General features: G+C 36.1%; 1 protein-coding gene across 2 annotated transcripts in view; it reads right to left on the bottom strand.

The window, feature by feature from the left end:
- Positions 1 to 20,957, bottom strand: part of PKN2 (protein kinase N2) — a 56,731-nt gene that overhangs the window by 27,997 nt on the left and 7,777 nt on the right. For both annotated transcript variants that reach the window (XM_030953896.1, XM_030953897.1), the window contains exon 2: positions 4,208 to 4,508. In XM_030953896.1, the coding sequence (XP_030809756.1) occupies positions 4,208 to 4,508 (301 nt within the window). The remainder of the gene's footprint in view (positions 1 to 4,207; positions 4,509 to 20,957) is intronic.

Here is a 20,957-nt window from a genome sequence, read left to right as displayed (position 1 = left end):
ATGCATTGTCAGGCTTTTCTCAGGGAGTCAGAAGGTTGGATCAGCACTTGAACTAAGTCATCAGTAGGCCCAAGGCAGCAGGGGACATTCTGCACTCAGAAAACATCCAGTGCTGACCTCCTGGAAACTTCTGAAGTCCAGCTGAATTTCCACTAGGTAGCAGCTAATTTTAACTACTAAAAAAGTGACAGGAGATTCTTTCAAATTGCATAGATAATATTATTCTACATTAAGGCTCCCAAAGTTATAATGAAATTCCAATGGATGTGAGTTTGTAGGTGGAGTCTGCTGTCTAAAAAGTCACTACCTATTATCAGTTTGGTTGCTACCTCTACCAGTTTCCAGTAAATGGTCTTATGTGGACACTTTGGTGTCCAACAGATTAACCTAGTCATTTGTAACAACAAAGAAATCCCCCAAACAGCCAGCTAATCATATTATTTAAAAAATAATTGATTTTCTTTGCAATACCTACAGCCAATTATGATGTAAAGTGGATGGCTTCCATGTCAGTTAGGAGGATGGAAGAAAAGGCATTAACTTGTCTTTGAGTTAGTTTTGTCCATACTTTATCCAGTTTTATCAATTCACTCAAAGGTTTTCCTATCATTACACTTCTCTATCCCCCTTAACTTCAGCTCTATGAAACAGACCAATTTGCCAATTTATTGGTTTTCTATGTATCAGCTACATGTCTAATTAAATCAGTAACTTGCTGTAGGCAAGCTATTTCAGTCTTACACCTCCCTGAGTCATATTAGAGACCACAATCTTTACTGCTGCTTTTGACACAAACACAAATCCACCAATTCAATCTCTGCTGTTGTATAGAAGTATGTTTTCTAGACACAAAATTTTTTCATCTCTGAAACAGAAGTAATCATCCCCATGGGACACATTACATCTCTCAGACTTCCAGCAATAATGGTTGCTAGGCTTGTCCTACTCTTTTTCATGTTGCTGCATTCTGCTTCACTTTTAAGTGCTGACCTACAAATTTTAAAATTCCACATCCTTGCATGACTAATACACTGCACAACAAGGGCAGACTTGGGTACAAAGTCCCACTTCTAAAACAAACTTTGATTCATCAGCAATCCCTATAAGGTAAAGTACACCTATGTTGTGCTAAAAGTTGTTTCTGAATCACATACCCACTGTCAAATCTACCCTCACATGTTCTAATAAAGCTGTTTGGCAAACTGCACTTTCTGGTTAAAGTTTAGTACCAATTCTTCAAATAATTGTGAGCTTACAGCTCTAGGCAAACTACCACAAAAACATCTAAACTTGCTTGGAATGGAATGTTATTAAAACAGATTTTTCTACAGTAGATTCGTTAATGCTACATTTAATGATTTCAACATGCATTGATTACACTGTGCTGATTACAAAGCAGTTACACTAAAAATTAGTGGCTTGTTAAAAAGTACTACAAGTTACTACTTGATACCATAAGCAACAGAAAGAATCACAACTGCCTGTGTAGCATTTCTCAGCTCTATATTGGGAGCACTTTACAAATATGTGTTCACATCCACTTTTCAGATACAGGAACACAGGAAGATTAAATGATTGTTCAAAAGTTACCAAAATGGTCTTTCAACCAGTCAAGAGAACAGTCAAATAATCTTTAGAGTTCAGGCCTGACAAGTCAAATAGATCAGTTCAGTGAATCTCAATCCTGACTTTAGAACCTGAAAAAACTTACCCAGCATATTGTTATACAGGGAAAAACACAGGGCTTTAATACTGAAATGTATTAAAATACACAAAGAGAAGACAGACCTTGACTCCTACAGCTCTTGAACCCTGTTTACCTTATTTTCAGCATTCATGATCTGCACAGTCTAAAAATTTCCCCATATATTTCAACCTCTTTTAAATAACTTGTTACTAAGTGACCAGAAGAAGGTCAAACACAAGCTAAAGAGAAAAGCAGTAACACTGAATAAAGATAATCTCTGGAAACACTGCACTTTTTGGGGAGCTCCCATATTTACCAGTAAATGGTTATTAAATTCACTGCCTATTTTAGCAAAAGCAAGATACCACTGAGGTATCTTATGTCAGATGGCAGTCACCTTTAGGGTTATGTATCTATGTACCTCCTCAATATCGGGTGTGTGTTTATACATATATCCACATGAACACACACACAATTGACATGTCATAACTTTTATGTTACCAACTTAATTTTGGAAAGATCAAGCTCACCAATACCTTAAATCAAGTCTAAGGCTTCAGTATTAAAAATCAAAATATCACCAAAATGACTTGCAGACATTTGTCTCAAGACAGACAACATTTACTGGTAGTGCTCCCCCTCCATGTACTACTGACCATGAATGAGGAAGGAGACAAGCACTTAAATTACAAGGCAAAAATTACAAAAAACTCAAGCACTTCAGAGGGTGGGTGCTTCCAAATCTTTATCTAAAAAGCTGTATTAACAGAATTAAAGATTACTTTTTTTTCCCCCTCATGAAGATTATGCAAAATATTCTATTTAAATGGGTCTTGCATGGGAATACCTGATGTGATACTTTACAGAGAATATAAAGATCTCAACCAAATTTTCAAGTTTTTTCTTGCATATTTCCATGATTAAGACTGTACAATCTATCTACCACTAACACCTAGACCAGAATGGAATTAAAAAACAGTCCTAAGACGTTTAGCACACATCAAAAGCATGTAGAAGCACATAAGATCAACCATGATCTTTTATCCTTTGAATCCCTCCTGCATTTCCCAAGACATGCACAATGACAATATTACTCATTAACTCATTATGATAAGGCTTTTAAAAATGCTACACTGGAAGGAAGCATTCCAACAAGAGCATTTCTGTGCTCATCTACTTTTCAAATTCTACTGCTAGATGAATTTTGCAAATTATATCTGCACAGATTTTTAATATTTGGTCTATACACAGTTTGTATACAATTCTCTTCCTGTTCTGCTCTTCCTGTTCCTTTAAAAGCCACAGTCCTGTCAACACTGAGGCAGATTTTCATAAACCTTAGCTGACATGGAACAGAACGCTTCATGCCTACCAAAAGCCCAATGGCTATCTGGAAGCATACATGATTGCATTCATTTCCATTTCATGCTGCAGCAACCACTTAGCCTCGCTGGTTCCAGCTGTTTCCCTGCTCCACCTCTTGTATCCTCACACAGATGAAATGCAAAAAAGAATCCAGCACAGGTGGTCCCACCACAGCCCCTGAACACCTCTGCAGTGTGTCACGGGGCCAGACTATGAACTGCAGACATCACCTACCACTATTTCCTAAATTCTCACTGTAACCAACCTTGCATCACAAGGATGCTGCAGACCTTTATTCTACTGCCCAAGCTTCCTCAGGCTTGGTATTCACTTCACGTGAATCTTTGATGGCTTGTGCACAATATTAACATTTTGCCAAGAAGAGTCTGTGCAATGTGAAATCACCAGGCTGGCAGTATCTCCCAGGCCATTCCACAAAGCTCAAAGAGGACTGTTTACTTTCACAACATTCCATCTTAAAATACCAATCCTGGTATTTTTAAAAAATACATTCAAAATTAGTATTGACTCACTGCCATGCCACAGAAAATACTAATTAAAACCATCAACTACAACCATTCTGTGAAAACAATTTCAAATTGTCTTTAAAATAGTAGCTTTGCTGTGGAAAAAGCTGGAGAATAAATAAATTTTAAGAAATGCCACTGTAAGAAATGTTTGATAAGTTAAATAACAGCACAACTGAAAAACATTTTCTAAGTTAAGTTAAAAAAACCAAAATCTAACAAAAATTTTAAGTATAAATGTTGTAATTTTTCCTGCATTGAATAAAAAGGTGCATCAATGCTGATGTCTACAGTGTAATTCAGAGAAAGTCACTGGAAGAGCTCATGAAATTTGCTTTCACACAGAGAAAAGTTACTAGGAAGCATTACAGTGACTGAGAAAATATTTTAGTATGCTAAGAACTGAAAGTGAAGAACTCATAATCCATAAAAGACACTGTTCCCTAGAAAGGAATTTAAAACTCAAAGGTACTGGATACTGACTTGTGGGTCAAAACGAAGAGACATACATAAGTAACAAGCTCACCAGCTATGGATTTGTTCATTCACAAAGCAATTTTTTCAAGTGAAATGGGGAGAGCTTATCTCAGCTATAAAGAAAAAGTGATTTCACAGTAATGCATGGTACCTGCAACATCTTCAAGATCTGTTACAACAATGTGTGCATTTAGCTCCTGTAACTTATGATGCAAGTCTTCTAACTTCTTGTTCGATTTTTTCAAAATGTTGTCCACATATGCCAAGTTCTTTTTATCCGTTGTGACCTTCCTGAGGTTCTCTGCTCCCTCCTTGATTTTAAGTTCCTTTCTTATTTCTCGCTTGATTTGGTCCTTTATTTCATCCAGCTTCTGCTGTACCATTGTATCTGAGAAGTCCAACTTCTGGCCAGTGCTCACATTCTCAGAGGTTACAAGGCCTTTGGCATCCCCCTAGGAAGAAAAACAGTAATATAATCACCAGGCAACACTGTTTCTGACAACACACACTTACAGTGCCCAGCACTCAGGTCTGTAGTTAACCCTGTAAGGCCATTCACTAACCTCAGCTTACACTCACATTGACCTAAAGCAACAGTATCACAAGATATGATGTTAACTGGAGCTACATTTTACAACAGATTTATTTTCAATTGAGTGACATCTTTACTATGCCTATTTTTAACAGCAAGAGATTTAAATACTTTCATATTTGTCATGGCTGCTTGCCTAGCAGTTATATGCCTCAGAGCTAATGAGTCATGTTTGTGATTTTATAGATTTAATTGGTGTTTCAATAGACAAGATGGATAGAGGAAAGAAGACTAATTTCTAATAATTATAATCTATGGGGAAATTTTATATATTCTTTATAATATGTTCCTTTTAAAGATTGTTAAAAAACCATAGTGATATTTGCAGTTGTTTAAAGAAATACTGGCATATCTATAAGGATTTGTCAAGGTTTTACTGGAAAGACATTTACCAGGTCTTTTTAATCCTTCAAGTAAAGATTTCTTTTTATTTTAAAATAAAAATTAATTTATTTAAAAAGTAATAATCATTAAAAAACCCACTTCTACTTTCTTGTGGAGGCAAGCTAGGCTGAAATGGAAAAAAAAAAGTTGCAATGATGGAACAGGAGTTGGTGTAGTAAAGGAGCAGGGGATGAAAAGTCTTCAGAGCCCCAGTACACAGGGGGTCATAATTGTGCCTACTATAGATTTGCATATTGAGAAGTAAGAGCACAAAGGGCACACTACAGAACCTACAGCAGGGAAGTTCATATACAATTAATTACATATGTGACAAGATTTGTGTGCCTTATGCACAGACCCTAGACAAAAAAATTCCAGCTAGAGGTAAATGAGTGAAGATCAAAGAAACATTCTCCTGAACTTGAATTTGAACCCATCCTAACTCAGAATTTATTTAATAAATATCTGGCCTGATTTGCATGTAACAACCCAAAAGACCAAAATTCCACCAAAATTTCTTAAACACTATGATGAAGTTGCCTTGACTTCTGAAAAATGGGGTGAAAAAAAGGCATTTTATGGCTTAATTAAAATGTAGAAAGTTTTTGCCATAAAATCAGTTAGCGTCACAGTAAACTGAAGAAAACATTTGGGAGGGAGTTCATGGAGCACAGCATCAGGCTAATAAACTGAAGAATGTCCAGAACACAAAACCACTACAGACACTCTACAGTAACTTGGTTTTCAAACAAATTTGTATCATGAAGGTTGTGCCTGGGCCCTACATGTCAACAGATAATGTTGGTCAAACTATTTCAATCCATGCATATTCCAGCAATACTGCCTTCCATAAGCAAGATCCAGTCTACTAGTCCTCAACTATAATTTCCCAAGTTTCCTGAATCTCTCATTAAAATTTGTCTACCCACAAATTCTACTTTTACTACAAAATGTTAACAACTCAAAGATTCTTAAATATTCAAAGTAGTCAGAACTGCCATCTTGCCACAGAATTTGACTATCAGTAAAAGAGAGAACAAGAAAGCAATTTAGAAATGACAAAGTGAGTAAGAAATGAAAGGGAAAAAACCATGCAAATTTACTTTAAGTACACTTGTGAGTGCTTTTTTGTCAGTGCAGATTAAAATAAATAATTATGCATGTGTGGAGAGGCTATTAATAGCTCTACTGGGAAGTACATGGCATTGTTTCCATATATAGGCACATAAAATAGAATCGATTACAAAAACCATAGACTAATCAATAGCAATGAGCAACTAGTCCAAAGGTTCACAAAATGAAGGAAGCCATCCACCACAAGTTGAGTGTTTAGTTTTGAGAAAACTGAAACTGAAAATAAATTGATATAACAACTGTATGGCAAACTATTTAAGTAGTAAGTATATCCAAATCAAATTAAGATCTTTGATTTCCCTGTCTTTCTAACACATAAAAATGAAGGACATCAAAAAAAGACAAGATTAGTATGCTACTAGTCAGCTTTTAAAGAAAGAGATATTAAAAATGTTTGTGAATAAAAAGTATTTATTTTATAGCACAATTATTCATGCCTGTTCTGCAAGCTTTCTAGAAATAAACTTATGTATCACCTGCTTCCTTACAGCAGGATATTATACTTTTTAAAGTTCATAGGAGAAAGACAAATGAGAAATGTAAAAAACCCCAAATCAAATAGCAAAACCACCAAAACCAAAAAGAAAATCTTTTTTTCTCTGCTGTAATAGCACCTGAAGTTTGCTAAAATTATGCCAAGAATGTACACTTCTAAACAGAACAATGTAATTAAGATATAAATAATTCAGAAATATTATTCACTGGGGTTTACCAAAGAGACTTCAGTTAATTGTTCATCCATTGAACAATAATGTATTTTGTTACAGGGGAGGTTTTTATCCCTCTACAAGCCCTATATCCCATCTGTTAAAGTGTTGTTATGTTCTCCCATAAAGTGGGTTTTGGAGCCCTTGTTCCAGACAGAGTGCCTAGTAAGCCTTCAATGAAATTAAATCTCCATGATCATTAGTAATTTGCCTTCAGAATTTGCAGTAATTGAGTTGAAGTTCTCCTCAGCCTGAGCAGTCTCAGCAGCATCTTTGTCCCTGGATTTAAGGGTTTCAGGACAGACTTTTCTTCAATCTGCTTTTGAGACAGCAGAGTTCACCAGTGTGGAAGCTAACACTGGAAGCTGGTCACACTGCCTGTACACTTAAACGTTCTTTTCTAAATCCTCCCAAAAGCCACAGATGATACTCCTTCTGCCTCTCCTGTCATCCAGAGTTAATTACACTTTTGAGCAAGAAGTATTCTCTCACCTAGTTATCCAGATGTGTCACCTGGCACAAAGGCCACTGTGAAATAAATTCTTCCAAGGAGGCATCTGTGCACTCAGTGACCCCTGAAGGTCACTGTGAATGCAGAGCAATGGTGTTTTCTGCAAGGGAAGCTGCTCTAGTCCTGCACTAACATGCTTTGCTGCTGAGATGCAACAGAGGTTTGAGACAGAGCCTCATGTTGCAAAGATGAGTAGCCTCAAAAGTGTTCCAGTTTAAGATGAAGATAATGTCACAATGGCACAAAACAGAACGTCTGATAGTTAAATCAGTCTAATAGTAAACATCTAATAGTAAGTCAGTAGTAGAAATGAGGTAGGATTTTTTTCTTTAAGAAAAACACCTCCCAAATGCCAAACTCAAAACTATACTTTTAAACTGAAGTTACTTAAAATACAGCGTATTCCAGCGTTATTAGATGACAACCTACTACCAAGTCTCTGCTTAGAGTTGAATATTCTTTCAAAAAATGATTTTTCTCATTTGAATAAACTCCCTCCCAGGATAAACCTCACATCCTTTAAGTTGTAGGTGTTCTGACCACTCAACCTGAAAATTAAGTGTAAAAAGAAACAACAGTTAGGGGCAAGGCCCAAGTCCTTTCCTTTGCAGTGCTCAAGGAGGCAGCATGCAAAGACAGAAGAAACCATTCACATTCTGTATGCCAAGAAGCTATCAATGAATTTTGCACAACTCTTCCCTTTACTCTCCCTCTCCAAATCACTTAACATAAAATATCTTAAGAGTGGAAATGCTCTAAAACAGATAATGACTAAACCACTCACGCTGGCAAAAGAGAGAACAGGCCTCACTGTTTTACAATCCAAGGCAATAGAATGGGCAGCCAGTTACTGGTTCTCAGTTTCTTTTAAAATTCCGTAGTGTTTTGACTGCTGGTTAAAGGAGAGGGGCCAATCTTTGCTGGGTGCTGCCAGTACTGGACAGCTCAGCACAGCATCCTTTCCCCTTGTGCCACAGAAGCTGCTGGGGACCTGGCTCTTGACCCGAGCAGCAGCAAAGGGCAGCGTCACCCACCCACTGTGGGAGGCACGGACAGCACTGAGAGGCAGCACTGCACACCTCTCTGCTAAATACAGGTTTCTGAGCTACTGCAAATTACTGAAACATTTCAGTGTGTAATGAAACTCAACATATGCTTACCACAATTAAATACCAAGGACCACAAATTAGATACTACTGCTTGATTAAAAAAAAAAGAGAAGGAAAAAAGGAGTCCATTTATGCAGAGTTCCCATGGCATAGGGCTTAACCTCACTTTGATTGCTGGCTCAAAGACTATCTATTTACATAGATTAATTCAAGATGCCAGTCTTCAACTTCTGTACTTCTGAGAAATGTTTTAAGTATAGTTGCTGAAAATAATGAGTAGTGGTCTGAGCATGTCTTTTAATAATACAGTCGATTCTGGCTGGTGTGGTGAAAGAGAGTAGTAATACTGTATATGAACACCACGTGGGGTTTCCACTTTTGCTTCAGATCAGTTCTGAATCAAACAACTGGTGAAGCAGGTGCCTTGACATACTGCATTTACCACCAAAATCCAGTTTAAGAATAAAACATCCAAATTGCATGGTAGTGGCAATGGTACTGCTGAAGAGAGTACCATGAAGCTGAACACAGCAGGCAATCTGCTTAAGTTGTGTAAACCAAATGGATTTGAATTCTAATGGAGATTCTCAAACTGCCCCCTCTTCGAAGGTGACACTAAAACTCTGGGCATTAGTAACTCCTGAAGACTTGTTCCTACGATCACAGTACAACTTGACTGCGCTATATCATATATTCATTATGGAGAATATAGGTTAGAGCAAGAATTTCAATTGCTCATTTCTGTTAGAAGTTGTTATAGAAAGGTAAGTGGAGTCTTAAACTAAACCACACTTAACAGCTGATGAGTGCTCATGCACAATTTTATTGACATTTTACAGATGTGCTACTAGCACACACTAAACCTGAATTTAGAAAAAATCCCAAACCAGACCATATCAAAACTCCCAGTAAAACTGCTTACATTTTTTCCTAAAAGTATTAGCATTTCTTTTTATATGCTCTTGAATTTTAGCAATCATTTCAACAGACAATAAGACAATTAAAAACCTGTTTGACAAATATAGTAAAAAATACTATATAAAAATAGGATTTTCATCTTATGTATGATTAAAAAAGCTATCATAACCCAGAAAGACAAAATGTTTATTAACATGTAATTTAATTTTGAAGAGCTAGAAGTACAGCTTTGGAACAACTAGGTATCTTAGTATAATAATTTTCTGAATAATTTTTTAGGGAAAAAAAAAGGAAAAAAAGCTGCTTTTCTGAGCTAACTGCCAAGGTTCCCAAAGTTCTCTACACTAATTCCTAAGACTAAAGTAGTCTTTTATTTTACGAACAATGTTAATCAATTGCAAACTTCCCTTCCCCCCGAAGTCATTCATAAAACCAGATGTGAGGGCTTGTCTGCATTACTGGAACTACATGGGCTATTTCCTCCTACTCAGAAGCAAATGTGATTGTGGTCAAGATCTCAGCACTCACCCAATGTCAAGAACTGAAAAAACCCCCAACTTGGAGGCTTAATAGATTTTGGCATTAGTTTGCTGTGCTAACATGTCACAAATCAGGATTTAAATTTAATCTAAGTCACAGCTTTCTGCTTTGTAACAAGAGGCTGTTTAAGGCAGAAATATCCACAGTCCACTACATTATACATAGATGAATTCAAGTAGGACACTGATTAAAGGGGGTTCAATTCCTGTGCACAGTGGGTGCCCAACTGCATCTGTAAAAGATGAAATTGATTTTAAAAACAGGAAAAACGTGTTCCTTAATTAGGAAGGTCCTCAATCAGCTGGTCACCTCTGCTATGCTCTCCCAGTTTGAACTGCTGTCCTGATGAATACTTTAGGAGGAACGTTTGCTTTCACTCACACAATAGCTGCTGGGCTGCAGCAGTTGGTCCTACAGCTCCTGTATGAAAAACTGTGTGGCCTGACTCAGCCAAAACACCTAATCTAAACAGGTAATAAAATTCCCTGGGGAGTCCTTGCTATCATCTACCATTCCAGCCACCAAAAATCCCTGATTCAGCCAGAATTTTCTAACACAAAGAGCATGGCCCCCAAAAGGTGCTCCAACTGCAGTAAAGACTTGCTTACAGAACTAGAAGTTGTGTCCATGCAGTGCTGTGACAACACTAATGAGAGAAAGGGGCATTAAGAGAGAGAGATTTCTTTGCTACAAAGGGAAGGAAAACATTTTAAGAAATGCTTCTCATTGCAGGAGCTTCTGATAGTTTTACACAAGGAGAAGAACCTGCAAGGAGGCTTCCAAGGAAATATGACATTGAAAGCAAATCTTCACACTGAAAAGCTTCACACTTCACACTGAAGATTTGCCTTCAATGTCATATGACTTCATGTGTCATATGTCAATGACTTCACACAGTTTCTCACAATCACAAAAGCTTGATGGAGGCTATGGCACAACACAGGTGATGAGCACTCAAATGGGAGGCCAGCAAATGTATCCAAGAAGCATGACTAGATACTCTGGCAACAGGCATGGTACAAACACTTCAGCGGTTTCCAAACTTTTATCTCTAACTTGAGGTTCCGACTCCAAGCCAAAAAATTCCAATAGAGTCCAGTACAGTGGAAACAAAACTTCCCCTCTCTAGTTTCAGATGTGCAAAAGAAAGAGCAAAATCTTAGTTCCCATCAATAGGGACTGCTGTCACAACCTTTATTAACATGTGCCCAAGAAGATCAGGATATGAAATTATGGCTATAATAATGCCACTTCTCTATTCTTTCTGAGATTTTGCTTAGTTTTCATTTAGCTTCTCATCACATATGAGAATAACATACTCAGAAGAAAATTGCTTTTTATGTAAATAGTATGGTTTCAAGCAGACCACATATGGTAGGTGAAGCTCTATTAAATGCCAAAATACAAACAGTCCCTTTCAAGGTACAGGCAACAAGATTTTATGAAATGTTAATACCATAGTGCATGCTGAAAATATCGCCAATAATGATGTATCATAGAGCTGTGCCAAGAAGACTGAAGTAATTCCCCTAAAATGCAGCCTCGCCAAGATGCAGGCAATCAAAGCACTGAAATGATAATTTCTCATCTAATGCCTGTAACATTATCCTATATTAATAATGTGGTAAATATAGACACTCCCCTTTAAAAGATAAGGAAAACAGGTGCATTAAGTGACAGTTCAACAAATGAAAGAGAGACAAGTTCAAAGGAGCACAAAATATTGCAAGACTAAGTCCTTCAGCCACAGATCCTGGACTTGTACACTTACTGTACTGGACTGGGCAGTGAAAACAGACAGGTATCTGTGTCCTACCTCCTACTGCCAACACAGGAATTTCATGCACAAACTTGTTTTGCATTTTCTAAATTTGAACTGAAAAATTTGGTCTTCTTTTGAGAAATGTCTTGGTGAAAAGAATCTTTGAGATCCCATAAAAATATGAAAATTTTCGTATTTCATAAATATACGAAAATATGAACTAGTAAATAGCAGAGAAATGAGCATTCTTGTGTGTGTTTGACAGTTTGAGGCTTCTTTAAAATAAAAACCCCTTACATTTTAAAATTGACAGCAAAACTATGTATTGTGAGGGACTTAAGTATCTGTGAATTTTGGGTTTTTTTTCTTTTCTTGTTACTTTAAACACTTTCAAAAATCCCATAAGAATTGCAGGTTTTTTTTTTCATGAGAACACCTGCAATTTTCTGTACTATATAAATAAAGAAACAACTTCACCCTAATGGCCTAAATTTATTTCTTGAATATATACAGCATGTATAGATTTAAAATACAGTGTATTTTAATATACTTGCCAAACCCTACACAGAGGTATCCATGGTATCCATGTATTTCAGAAATTCATACACTCATTTTGAATTGCTGCCAGAGACTGAAACAAGGAAGGGGGCTTGAGAGAAACTCTTATCACAAGATTTGTCTCAGTTTGACTTGACTGATCTCTCTGTTACATTAAGCTCAAGTTTGGTGCAAGCAGTTGTTATAATGCTTTGAAGTGCTTGAAGTATAACATAAGTTACTCAGGAAACAGAACTATTTCAGATAAAGGTAAGGTCGTGCAAATACTGCGTGGTGAATTTGCCTCTAAGTATAAGTAATACAGAAACTAATCTGTCCACCAGGGAGAAACACTCTCCCCCTTCCCCATACTGCTTCCACCACAACCAGTAAGGGATCTGCTGAAGTGCATGTTAAAGCAAACACCTAAACTCAAAAATTTCTGCTGCTATTGAAAATTAGCATGATTTTGTTCCAGGTCACCCCAATACAAATATGTTTATTGCATTTTTTTCATACAAAACACTTACCTGTTTTTGTCTAACATTCAGAGTAGAGTAATATTATACATGTAATATTATACATTTCAAGATGTTTGAAAAAATAATGTCACTACATTATCCAAACTACAGGATGTGGTATTTAATTTGGTAGAAGAGAGGTTAAAAGGTCAAGTCAACAGACATGAGTCAAAATCATGTCTTATGACTTTGATAACTCCTCCTCAAACTCAATGCACATTGTACAAAGGTGATAATTTGGTGGGCATGCATCCAAAAATATGCTTACTTTAAAGAGAAGCTACCATTCATTGCAACCATATATTTTCAACAGCTGTAGTGTTAACATTAAGATGAAAATGTGTGGGTAAACTTCTGCTTGTGAAGGAGTTTTAGTTACTATGCAGAAATACAAAAATAAAACCTCAAGGAACCCAAACTCTAATTTATTAATGCTTAATGACAATCAGGTCCAATCCCAGTGGTATTTTTCTTGTATATTATGAATGAAAAATGAATTAGATAATAGCTACCACTAAAAAGATATTATTATCTATCTTGGGTAATGCAACAGATTGAGAATTCTGCTCATCCACAAATCACAGTATCAGCTGTTGCCACATCTGTCAAGTGGTGGAACTTCAGGGTAACACACTTGAACTAAACTGCAAGAGAAGAAAGCTAAAATATCTTACTACAGAAACAAATCATTACAGCTGGAACTTCTGTAATCTTTCAGTGCAGGTTAAAAATCTTAAACATTGATATGATGCAAAAGAAATCCTCACAATAGAAAGGAATTTCTCAATAACACAAGCAAGTATCAGGATATTGATGAAAACCAATACACAATTTCTTTAATCTGAAAAGTACAATAAAGGGGTCCCTGTATGATAATCTCAATTTCTGAGATGGATAACTAGCAATTGAAATGAAAAATCCTCGAATTTCTTTGTTTCTGGCAATTCCAACTTTCAGCACAAACAACTGATATGTTAGTCCATTTTACTTTACTATGTTCTACAGGAGCTATTTTTAGCCATTTCAAAACTAATGGAAGAGTTGAGAGTCTACATTCCACTCTAATTAAGCCATCATCTTTAGCAGCCAACTATTTTGTACATTATAAATGCAGCAATACATATCAGAGATAATACTAACATCTGTTTTATAAGGCAAGAGGCCAAGTGGCTAAATACTAGATCCTGGTGAAGGAACCAGATTTTTTGCTTTCTAGGACTGTGTGCAACAACAGCTTCAGCAGAGCTTATGGGTTTCCCAGCTTGGTAGCTGAATCTGGTATTACAGGAAAGGGATGTATGCTTGTATTTTTACCAAGGATCTGTGTCTTCATACTCTAGGACTGAGAACTCTTCCACAGTAGCTTGGGTTGTTTTATCTGAAGTTACTCAAGTTCCCAGCCTACACTCCAACCAGCTGGAAATCCTACTCCTGCTTTCACCTCCAGCAGTAAAAGGATGAGAAACACTTCTTAAATCCTTTCCTCATCTTTTACAGGTGGTCAGTAGAAAAGACCACTTTTCCCTACTGGGACTGCCACACCCAAAATTCCACTTGTAGAGATGCAGGCATCTCATTCCATGCTCTTCCAGTAAAAGTTTATGTATGAACACAGGGTTATTTATAGAAGCATTACTTCATGTCCTATTTGTCTGAGACTTCTACAGAGCATCACTGATGCACATTGTGATACATTTGAATAGTGTTTTTGCAATCCTTTTTCCTCTGACCCTTAAAATATGGTAGAAAGATTCTCGCTGGCTCTTAATGTCCATTTTTTATTTAAGAATTCCCTAGGCATTACAGAATAATGAAGAAATAGTACCCTGTCTTAACCTACGACAGAAGCCAAAAGAAAATTGCCTGACTTAACTGCTTTATATGCAACAGCAATGAAAAAGAGGCAGGTGATTTCACTTCCTACATGAACTGCAAAAAATTCTTAGTACATTTCTAAATACAAATATGCCTAAAGCTTTGATTGTAAAACCTTTCTATATTTTCTTAGTTTTTAGGAGCCCTGATTCTCCACTGACTGCAATAAGTACTCTAAGTAAATCTACTTTTTTATGACCTAAAATGAACATATGACTTACATATGAAGTTTGCAGTGAAAAGTGTAGAATAAAAGCCTAGGATTTTAGCAAGGGATTTCTTACTGCATATTGAACAAATTTTACTCTTTATGTTTAGCCTCAGCACCATCTCCCAAGTAAGCTGTTTCCTGTTTTGCACCCATACTTGCATAGACTCCCCTCCACCTAGCTCTTGCTACCAACACAGCTCAATATCAGTTAAATAGAAAATGGGAAGCAGTGGTTTCAAAATAACCAATGCACCAACGAGACCTGTAACATAACAGAAATAAAGCAGAAGAAAACAAAAGTTTTTCAGTGCATCATGTATAGACAACATATAAAACTAAATCTTAAAGGATATCCCATAAACCCATGTATACATAACAATGGTAAAAAGGTCTCACCTCACAAGTGCATTAGATTAGGGGAATGATGTTGTTTTTTATACTGCTGAGTATTCAGAAAATGCACAAGACATACTTGTTAGTGATCTCAATACTCCTCCCTTTTCAGAGTAGGTAAGGTTACACATGCAGTCTATGTGTTTTCCAGCCACAATCATATGAATGGAGCCTTGAATGTGGTATGTAACATGTTTATCCTAAATTGATCACTTTTTTAACACTAAAAGCCTCACCCTATTTTACAGGGCACATATAAACAGCAGTTTTCATATACACAATTTCAAAAAACATCCTAGAAATACTTGTTGCTAATGTGAATATGATTTTGGTATGCTCATCACTTTTGAGGCATTTTTCTTCAAGACTAAAAGTTTTCCACTTCATTCCAGTTCAGGAGCATTTCAGTTAGCAGCCTGAGAAAAATCTTCAGATTTTTCTCTGTAGAAAACTAGAAACTGTAGCATGAAAAATCTGTTAAGCAAAAGTAGAAAATTCTGCTTTATTAACAACTAAGAACTACCAAAAAATACTCTAGATATGACATTGAGCAAAACCTTCATGAAGAACTGCCTTAAGCTAAGGAAAGAAACTACTGCAATCACAAGCTATTTATGGTTAACCTGCTGCATTCCCCAGAGTATCTACAATGTATTTCTCTATAATGACCTGTCTAATCTAAAGCATGTCATCTTCAGGAGACAAAAATACACAAATTAACTTCTGACTGAAAAATACCAGCAGGAAGATGACTCCTACTTGATGAAAGAGACTTTCATATTCTGAAATTTAAGTGTTATGTGGTTGTGGCTATTTTCTAACTGCACTTGGAAGGGGCTGATTCTGAGTGGGTGGGATGTGTTTTTTTGATGCTCTCTCAAGTATTGTATGAAAGATGTCAAGAGTCACAGGAGAAAAACAAAAATCAGTCTCTGTAATAAAAAAAAGAAATTTCACTACAAAAATAAAGTACAGTCCTAATCTGCACACACCATTTTCCAAATTAAGCTAAGATACTATATTTAGGTCAGGCTACCATCCTCTCAACTCTAAACATCTGACCTCTCTGAGCATTACTGATTTCTTTTTCATGCCCTTTGCACTGCTTTACCCAGCCAGGACACAATGAACCAGCATTACTATGAATGTTCTGGGGTACAGCAGCCAATGCTTCTGCCTAGGCACAGGTCCTCCCCATCTTCTGAAGATGCCAGAACCACAGCCAGCTAACCCTGAGTGAGGAAGAGGCAGCTCTCTTCGTTCCCAGTATATGCCACTAAAATGCTCACTGCCTCTGTATCTCAGGTTTGCAGGAATTCCCAGTAGTTGTACTTCACTCTGTACTAAGTATATTCATTGCAGTAAAGAAACATACATATTTCAGAACAGTAGACAATTATTTTGTAACAGTGGAAAAATTAATAGAAGTAATTAAAAACATCTGACATTTTCAATGTACATTGTTGGCAAAGTGCAAGATCAGAATTAGTGGAATAATTTGCAGAAAAACTTCATGCCAGATAGAAATTAAGAAGAAAATAATTCAGCTTCATAGTTCAGAAAATGTACGTGAATCAATTCAGAATACGGATGCTTGTAGTTAAGTTTTAAAAACTTGTTTACTTCAAGTACTGTATAAACCTCAAATTGACACTGAATTAATTAAAGTAACAGGTGGGAAGGAAAGCAAATGCTAAAGAAAAGAAATGCTACCTTTGAGCTCATAAAACAGTGTAGTCTATTGCAGTAAGAAAAAAATTGCAGAAATGGGAGATGATTAGCAGAACTTGGATCTCCCTTGCTTTTCTTTCATACCCAAAGTCATCTAGTTCAAGAATGTCACTGGAGTTAAAGAAATCAATTCCCATGTGCACAGAAACTGCTGCCCTGACAGTGTCACCGAGTTACTGCCACCAAAAAGAAACACTTCAAACTAGTTAGTCTGGCTGCTAACCTGAAAAATATATGATGATACTGGATACCCCTCCTGCACTTAAGAATCTTCTAAGGATTTAAAAAAAAAACCTGTTAGAATTAGTTTAATTAAAACTTGAGAATATATTCACTTGCTCTCTTGTGCAGAATCCTAATACGGATAAAGACCAATTTCTAAAGCAACTAAATTTACAATTGTAATTTGTTTCAGCATTATGTAGCATGTTACAAGTAAAGGCAGAATTCAAGAAAGGAGTTTGCCCCCAAAACAAAAAAATAACTGCTGATAAATGCCGTGTACTTTGTCACATATCAATATTTTATTTGAAAAATGTACATACAAAATGAAAACGAAAAAAAGTCAGATCAAGATGTTCCTTTGCGAAGTGGCTTGCTTATATGCTGAGGAATCATGTATGAACTAGCTTGATAAAAATGAATAGTTAAAACTAAATCTTTCACCCAACAGAAAAATACTTAGTTTGACTCACACTAACTTGCCTGAATAAAGAAGTAGAGTACAATTTAAAAACCCTCTGAAAGAAATTATGTTGTTCTAATATTGAAGCACTGTCTGCTTTAATTTTCAAAATGTCATGTTCCCCTCTCTTGGGAAACCAAAGATGCAAATCATAGCAACTTGAAGAAAACTCCATAAATAATGAGTTAAGTTTCAATAACAAAATTTAAATAATCTTTCTGAGGACCCCTAGTTATCTATATTATAATTTGCAACCCATAACTTTTGACATCCAGGCATTTTCAGCCTAAAACAATGGCTTCATATGAGCTTATAAATAAGCAACAAACAAACTCAAAATATTGAAGGAAACATGCTTCCATTAAAGGAGATTGCTGAGTCCCAAATGGGCAGCAGTTCAAGAATGCTACATGAGTAGTCAGGCATGTACAATTTACAGTACTTTTACTTTTCTACTGCTGTCACTAAGTTTAGAATATGTCTACAAAAAGGCCTTGCTGATTTTAAAATATTCTGTAGATCTGTATGCTTGTTTTTTGTATTTTTCAATACAAGTCTCTGAAACTTTGGCTTCTGTAACCTTTTGCTAGAATCTGGCTTACTCTATTGGGTCTCCCCATCTGATTCTGCCCATGGAATTCCCCACATGCTCTGGATGGGTTGCAGGCAGCACACACCCTTACAACTACAGAGGTTAATAATACTTGTCAGAAAAGCTGACACTTCCTTGTCATAATTTATCTTATAATTTTAGCTTCCACAATTCGAGTATTAGGAAAGAAAGAATCTTGTCATGCCATATGCAGATCCATCTATAAAGGAAATATGCTCTTAAAACATATTCCAGTTCATTGTTTTGCAGTGTCTTCCCATATAAATAAACATATGAAGTTGAAAAGCAGTGGATGGTTTTACATATTGTGCTTGTAAAAAGCAACAAGCCAAACAGTCAATTTGCATTCCTTCCAAATTCTCAGCAATAGATTTGGATGCTTTTGGGCTTATGTTACTCAAAAATCCAAGTGATAACATGTATTACAATGATGAAAAAGAAACTTCAATCTCTTATCTAGTGATGCAAATAGGGCAAGTCCTAAAATTTATCATAAAAGGAAGTGGTTATGTTCCTCTTCCTGCAGAAGAGAAGTAAGAAAGGTAGAAAAACAGAACCAAGCAAGTTTTTTTCCATTTTTCTAAGGACTGGCATAAAGTTTTTAGCCTACATTACAGAAATTAGCTTGTTGTTACTAGAGAGCTCTAGAACACCTGGAATCACCAAAAACAATCTCCTTGTTTATTTTAAACATAATCTTTCACCTCAACAGCACAAATACAAAATAATACATTCAGGGTTTGCAAGTACAAGGAGAATGAGAAAGAATTTATAATTTTGGAATTAAAATTCAACACAAGAACATTGAAAACATTTAATCACTTTGTTACCTCAAACTTCTTACTTCTGCACCAGATTTTTAGGCCTTTTCTCCCCCAAATTTGGCTAGACCTCTGAAACATGGAATCAATCTTGTATGCCGTAGTTTAAAGTCCTCTAAGTGGTGCTTTAATTGATGCTTATGTGACCATTCAGAGATATTTTCCTATTGCAAACATTCAGTTCATCACTGTAGGGGATTTATTTCCCTATTGAATAGTCAAATGCCTCACACTTATTGAGCTACTCATTAACTGACAAATGTATTCATACCAAGCTGTATATAATACCTCAGTCTCTTCATTACCTTTATGGGCAGTACATTTATAGTATTACTTGCATAGTACTTTGTCTTCACTCCAAAATTCAATCCCATCCATTTCAATTGTACACTCACTTTTTCTTCCATTTCAGTTAGAGAAATAACAAAAAGACTCAAGATTCTTCAAAACTTCAAAATCTTCTTGCATTGAGTGCATAAAAGGTTTACCAGCAAAGGCTTACCACTGCTGAAAGTTAGCTAATAAACTTGGGCCTATATCCCTACACTGGCCTCGTACTGCTATCAAACCTCACCACTGTTCTCAGCCTTCAACATCAAACTAAATGTAACTATATCTTCCATCCATGCATGATGTCCAAACCAATAGAAATTTTAATGCCTTTTCATACAAATAGGTTTTCACTGTCACAGGCATATTGTGAGACTTTCTGCTTGAAGAATGTCAAGCTAGAAAAGAACTGCCACAGACATTGCTTGGACTGCTCATTTATCAGCATATTCACCTGCAGCAGAATTGGACTCCACACAGTCCTTAGCTGTGAATCTGTAATCCCATAAACATTTTACTGCATGAACCACCACTGCAGGCAATAAAAAGCATCCTAAAGAACAAGCAGTCCTGACCTCCCCTAACAGTTTGTTCCTGTTCCAGACCACTCACTGATATATGCAGTACAAACTTTTATATAGCCACACAGTGAACTGCAATTATGAACCTGATCTGGCTGAAAACTAATCTAGGGGTTAAAAAAAACCCCACTAAAACAAAACAACAAAAACTGTTCACCATATAGCTGCCTGTGCAAACGTAAAGCAACATAATATGGCACATGCTCAGTTTCAGCAGTGGTACCAGCTGACAAAGTCTGACACTTAGAGCAACAGACTCAAGTCCATATGGGCAAAGCTTCCAATTCCAGCATATGACATCATCAATGAACCAACTAGAACTTTTCCATCCTAAATTTATGGCACAGACCTGTCTTACATCTTACTGCAACGAAGAAAACCAAACTGAATATACTTTTAAGAGTTTTCAAAAATACATATGTTAAAGTTCCTAAGTTCACAGGCCAACTATGGCACTAGTGATATACTAAACAACATCACTATTACCTGGTTAATTAGACAGTTTGTGTTTAGGACTTTGAAATGAAAAACAAAAAAAGGACATTTTTTCTGATGTTTTATACATCGACTCTCAATTTCTCCTCAAAAGTTACATGAAGTTTGTATAAAAAAAATGATACACATACACACAGCTGAATAGAAGAATAATTTCAAAACACCTATGTACTGTTATTATTTACAAGTACTATTTCAGGTAAATAACAATTAAAATTACTATTACTTCTTATTAATTTAAATAACCTATTTATTTCAACAGTCTAACAAATATGAGTACACGGTAGTGCATATGTACTTATGAAGTTCACATATATGTATTTACTTCTTAAATTGCATTAGAGAAAATGTATGTGGTAGAGATGTTCAAGTACTTTGAGTATTAAGAGCTAAAAAAAACAAAGCCAACCACAAGGTATATTAGCACCCACATTCCAAGAATTGAGTAATA

Source organism: Camarhynchus parvulus, chromosome 8, assembly GCF_901933205.1.
Source record: "Camarhynchus parvulus chromosome 8, STF_HiC, whole genome shotgun sequence".
Taxonomy (NCBI): Eukaryota; Metazoa; Chordata; class Aves; order Passeriformes; family Thraupidae; genus Camarhynchus; species Camarhynchus parvulus.
This window is presented reverse-complemented; position numbering and strand designations above follow the sequence as displayed.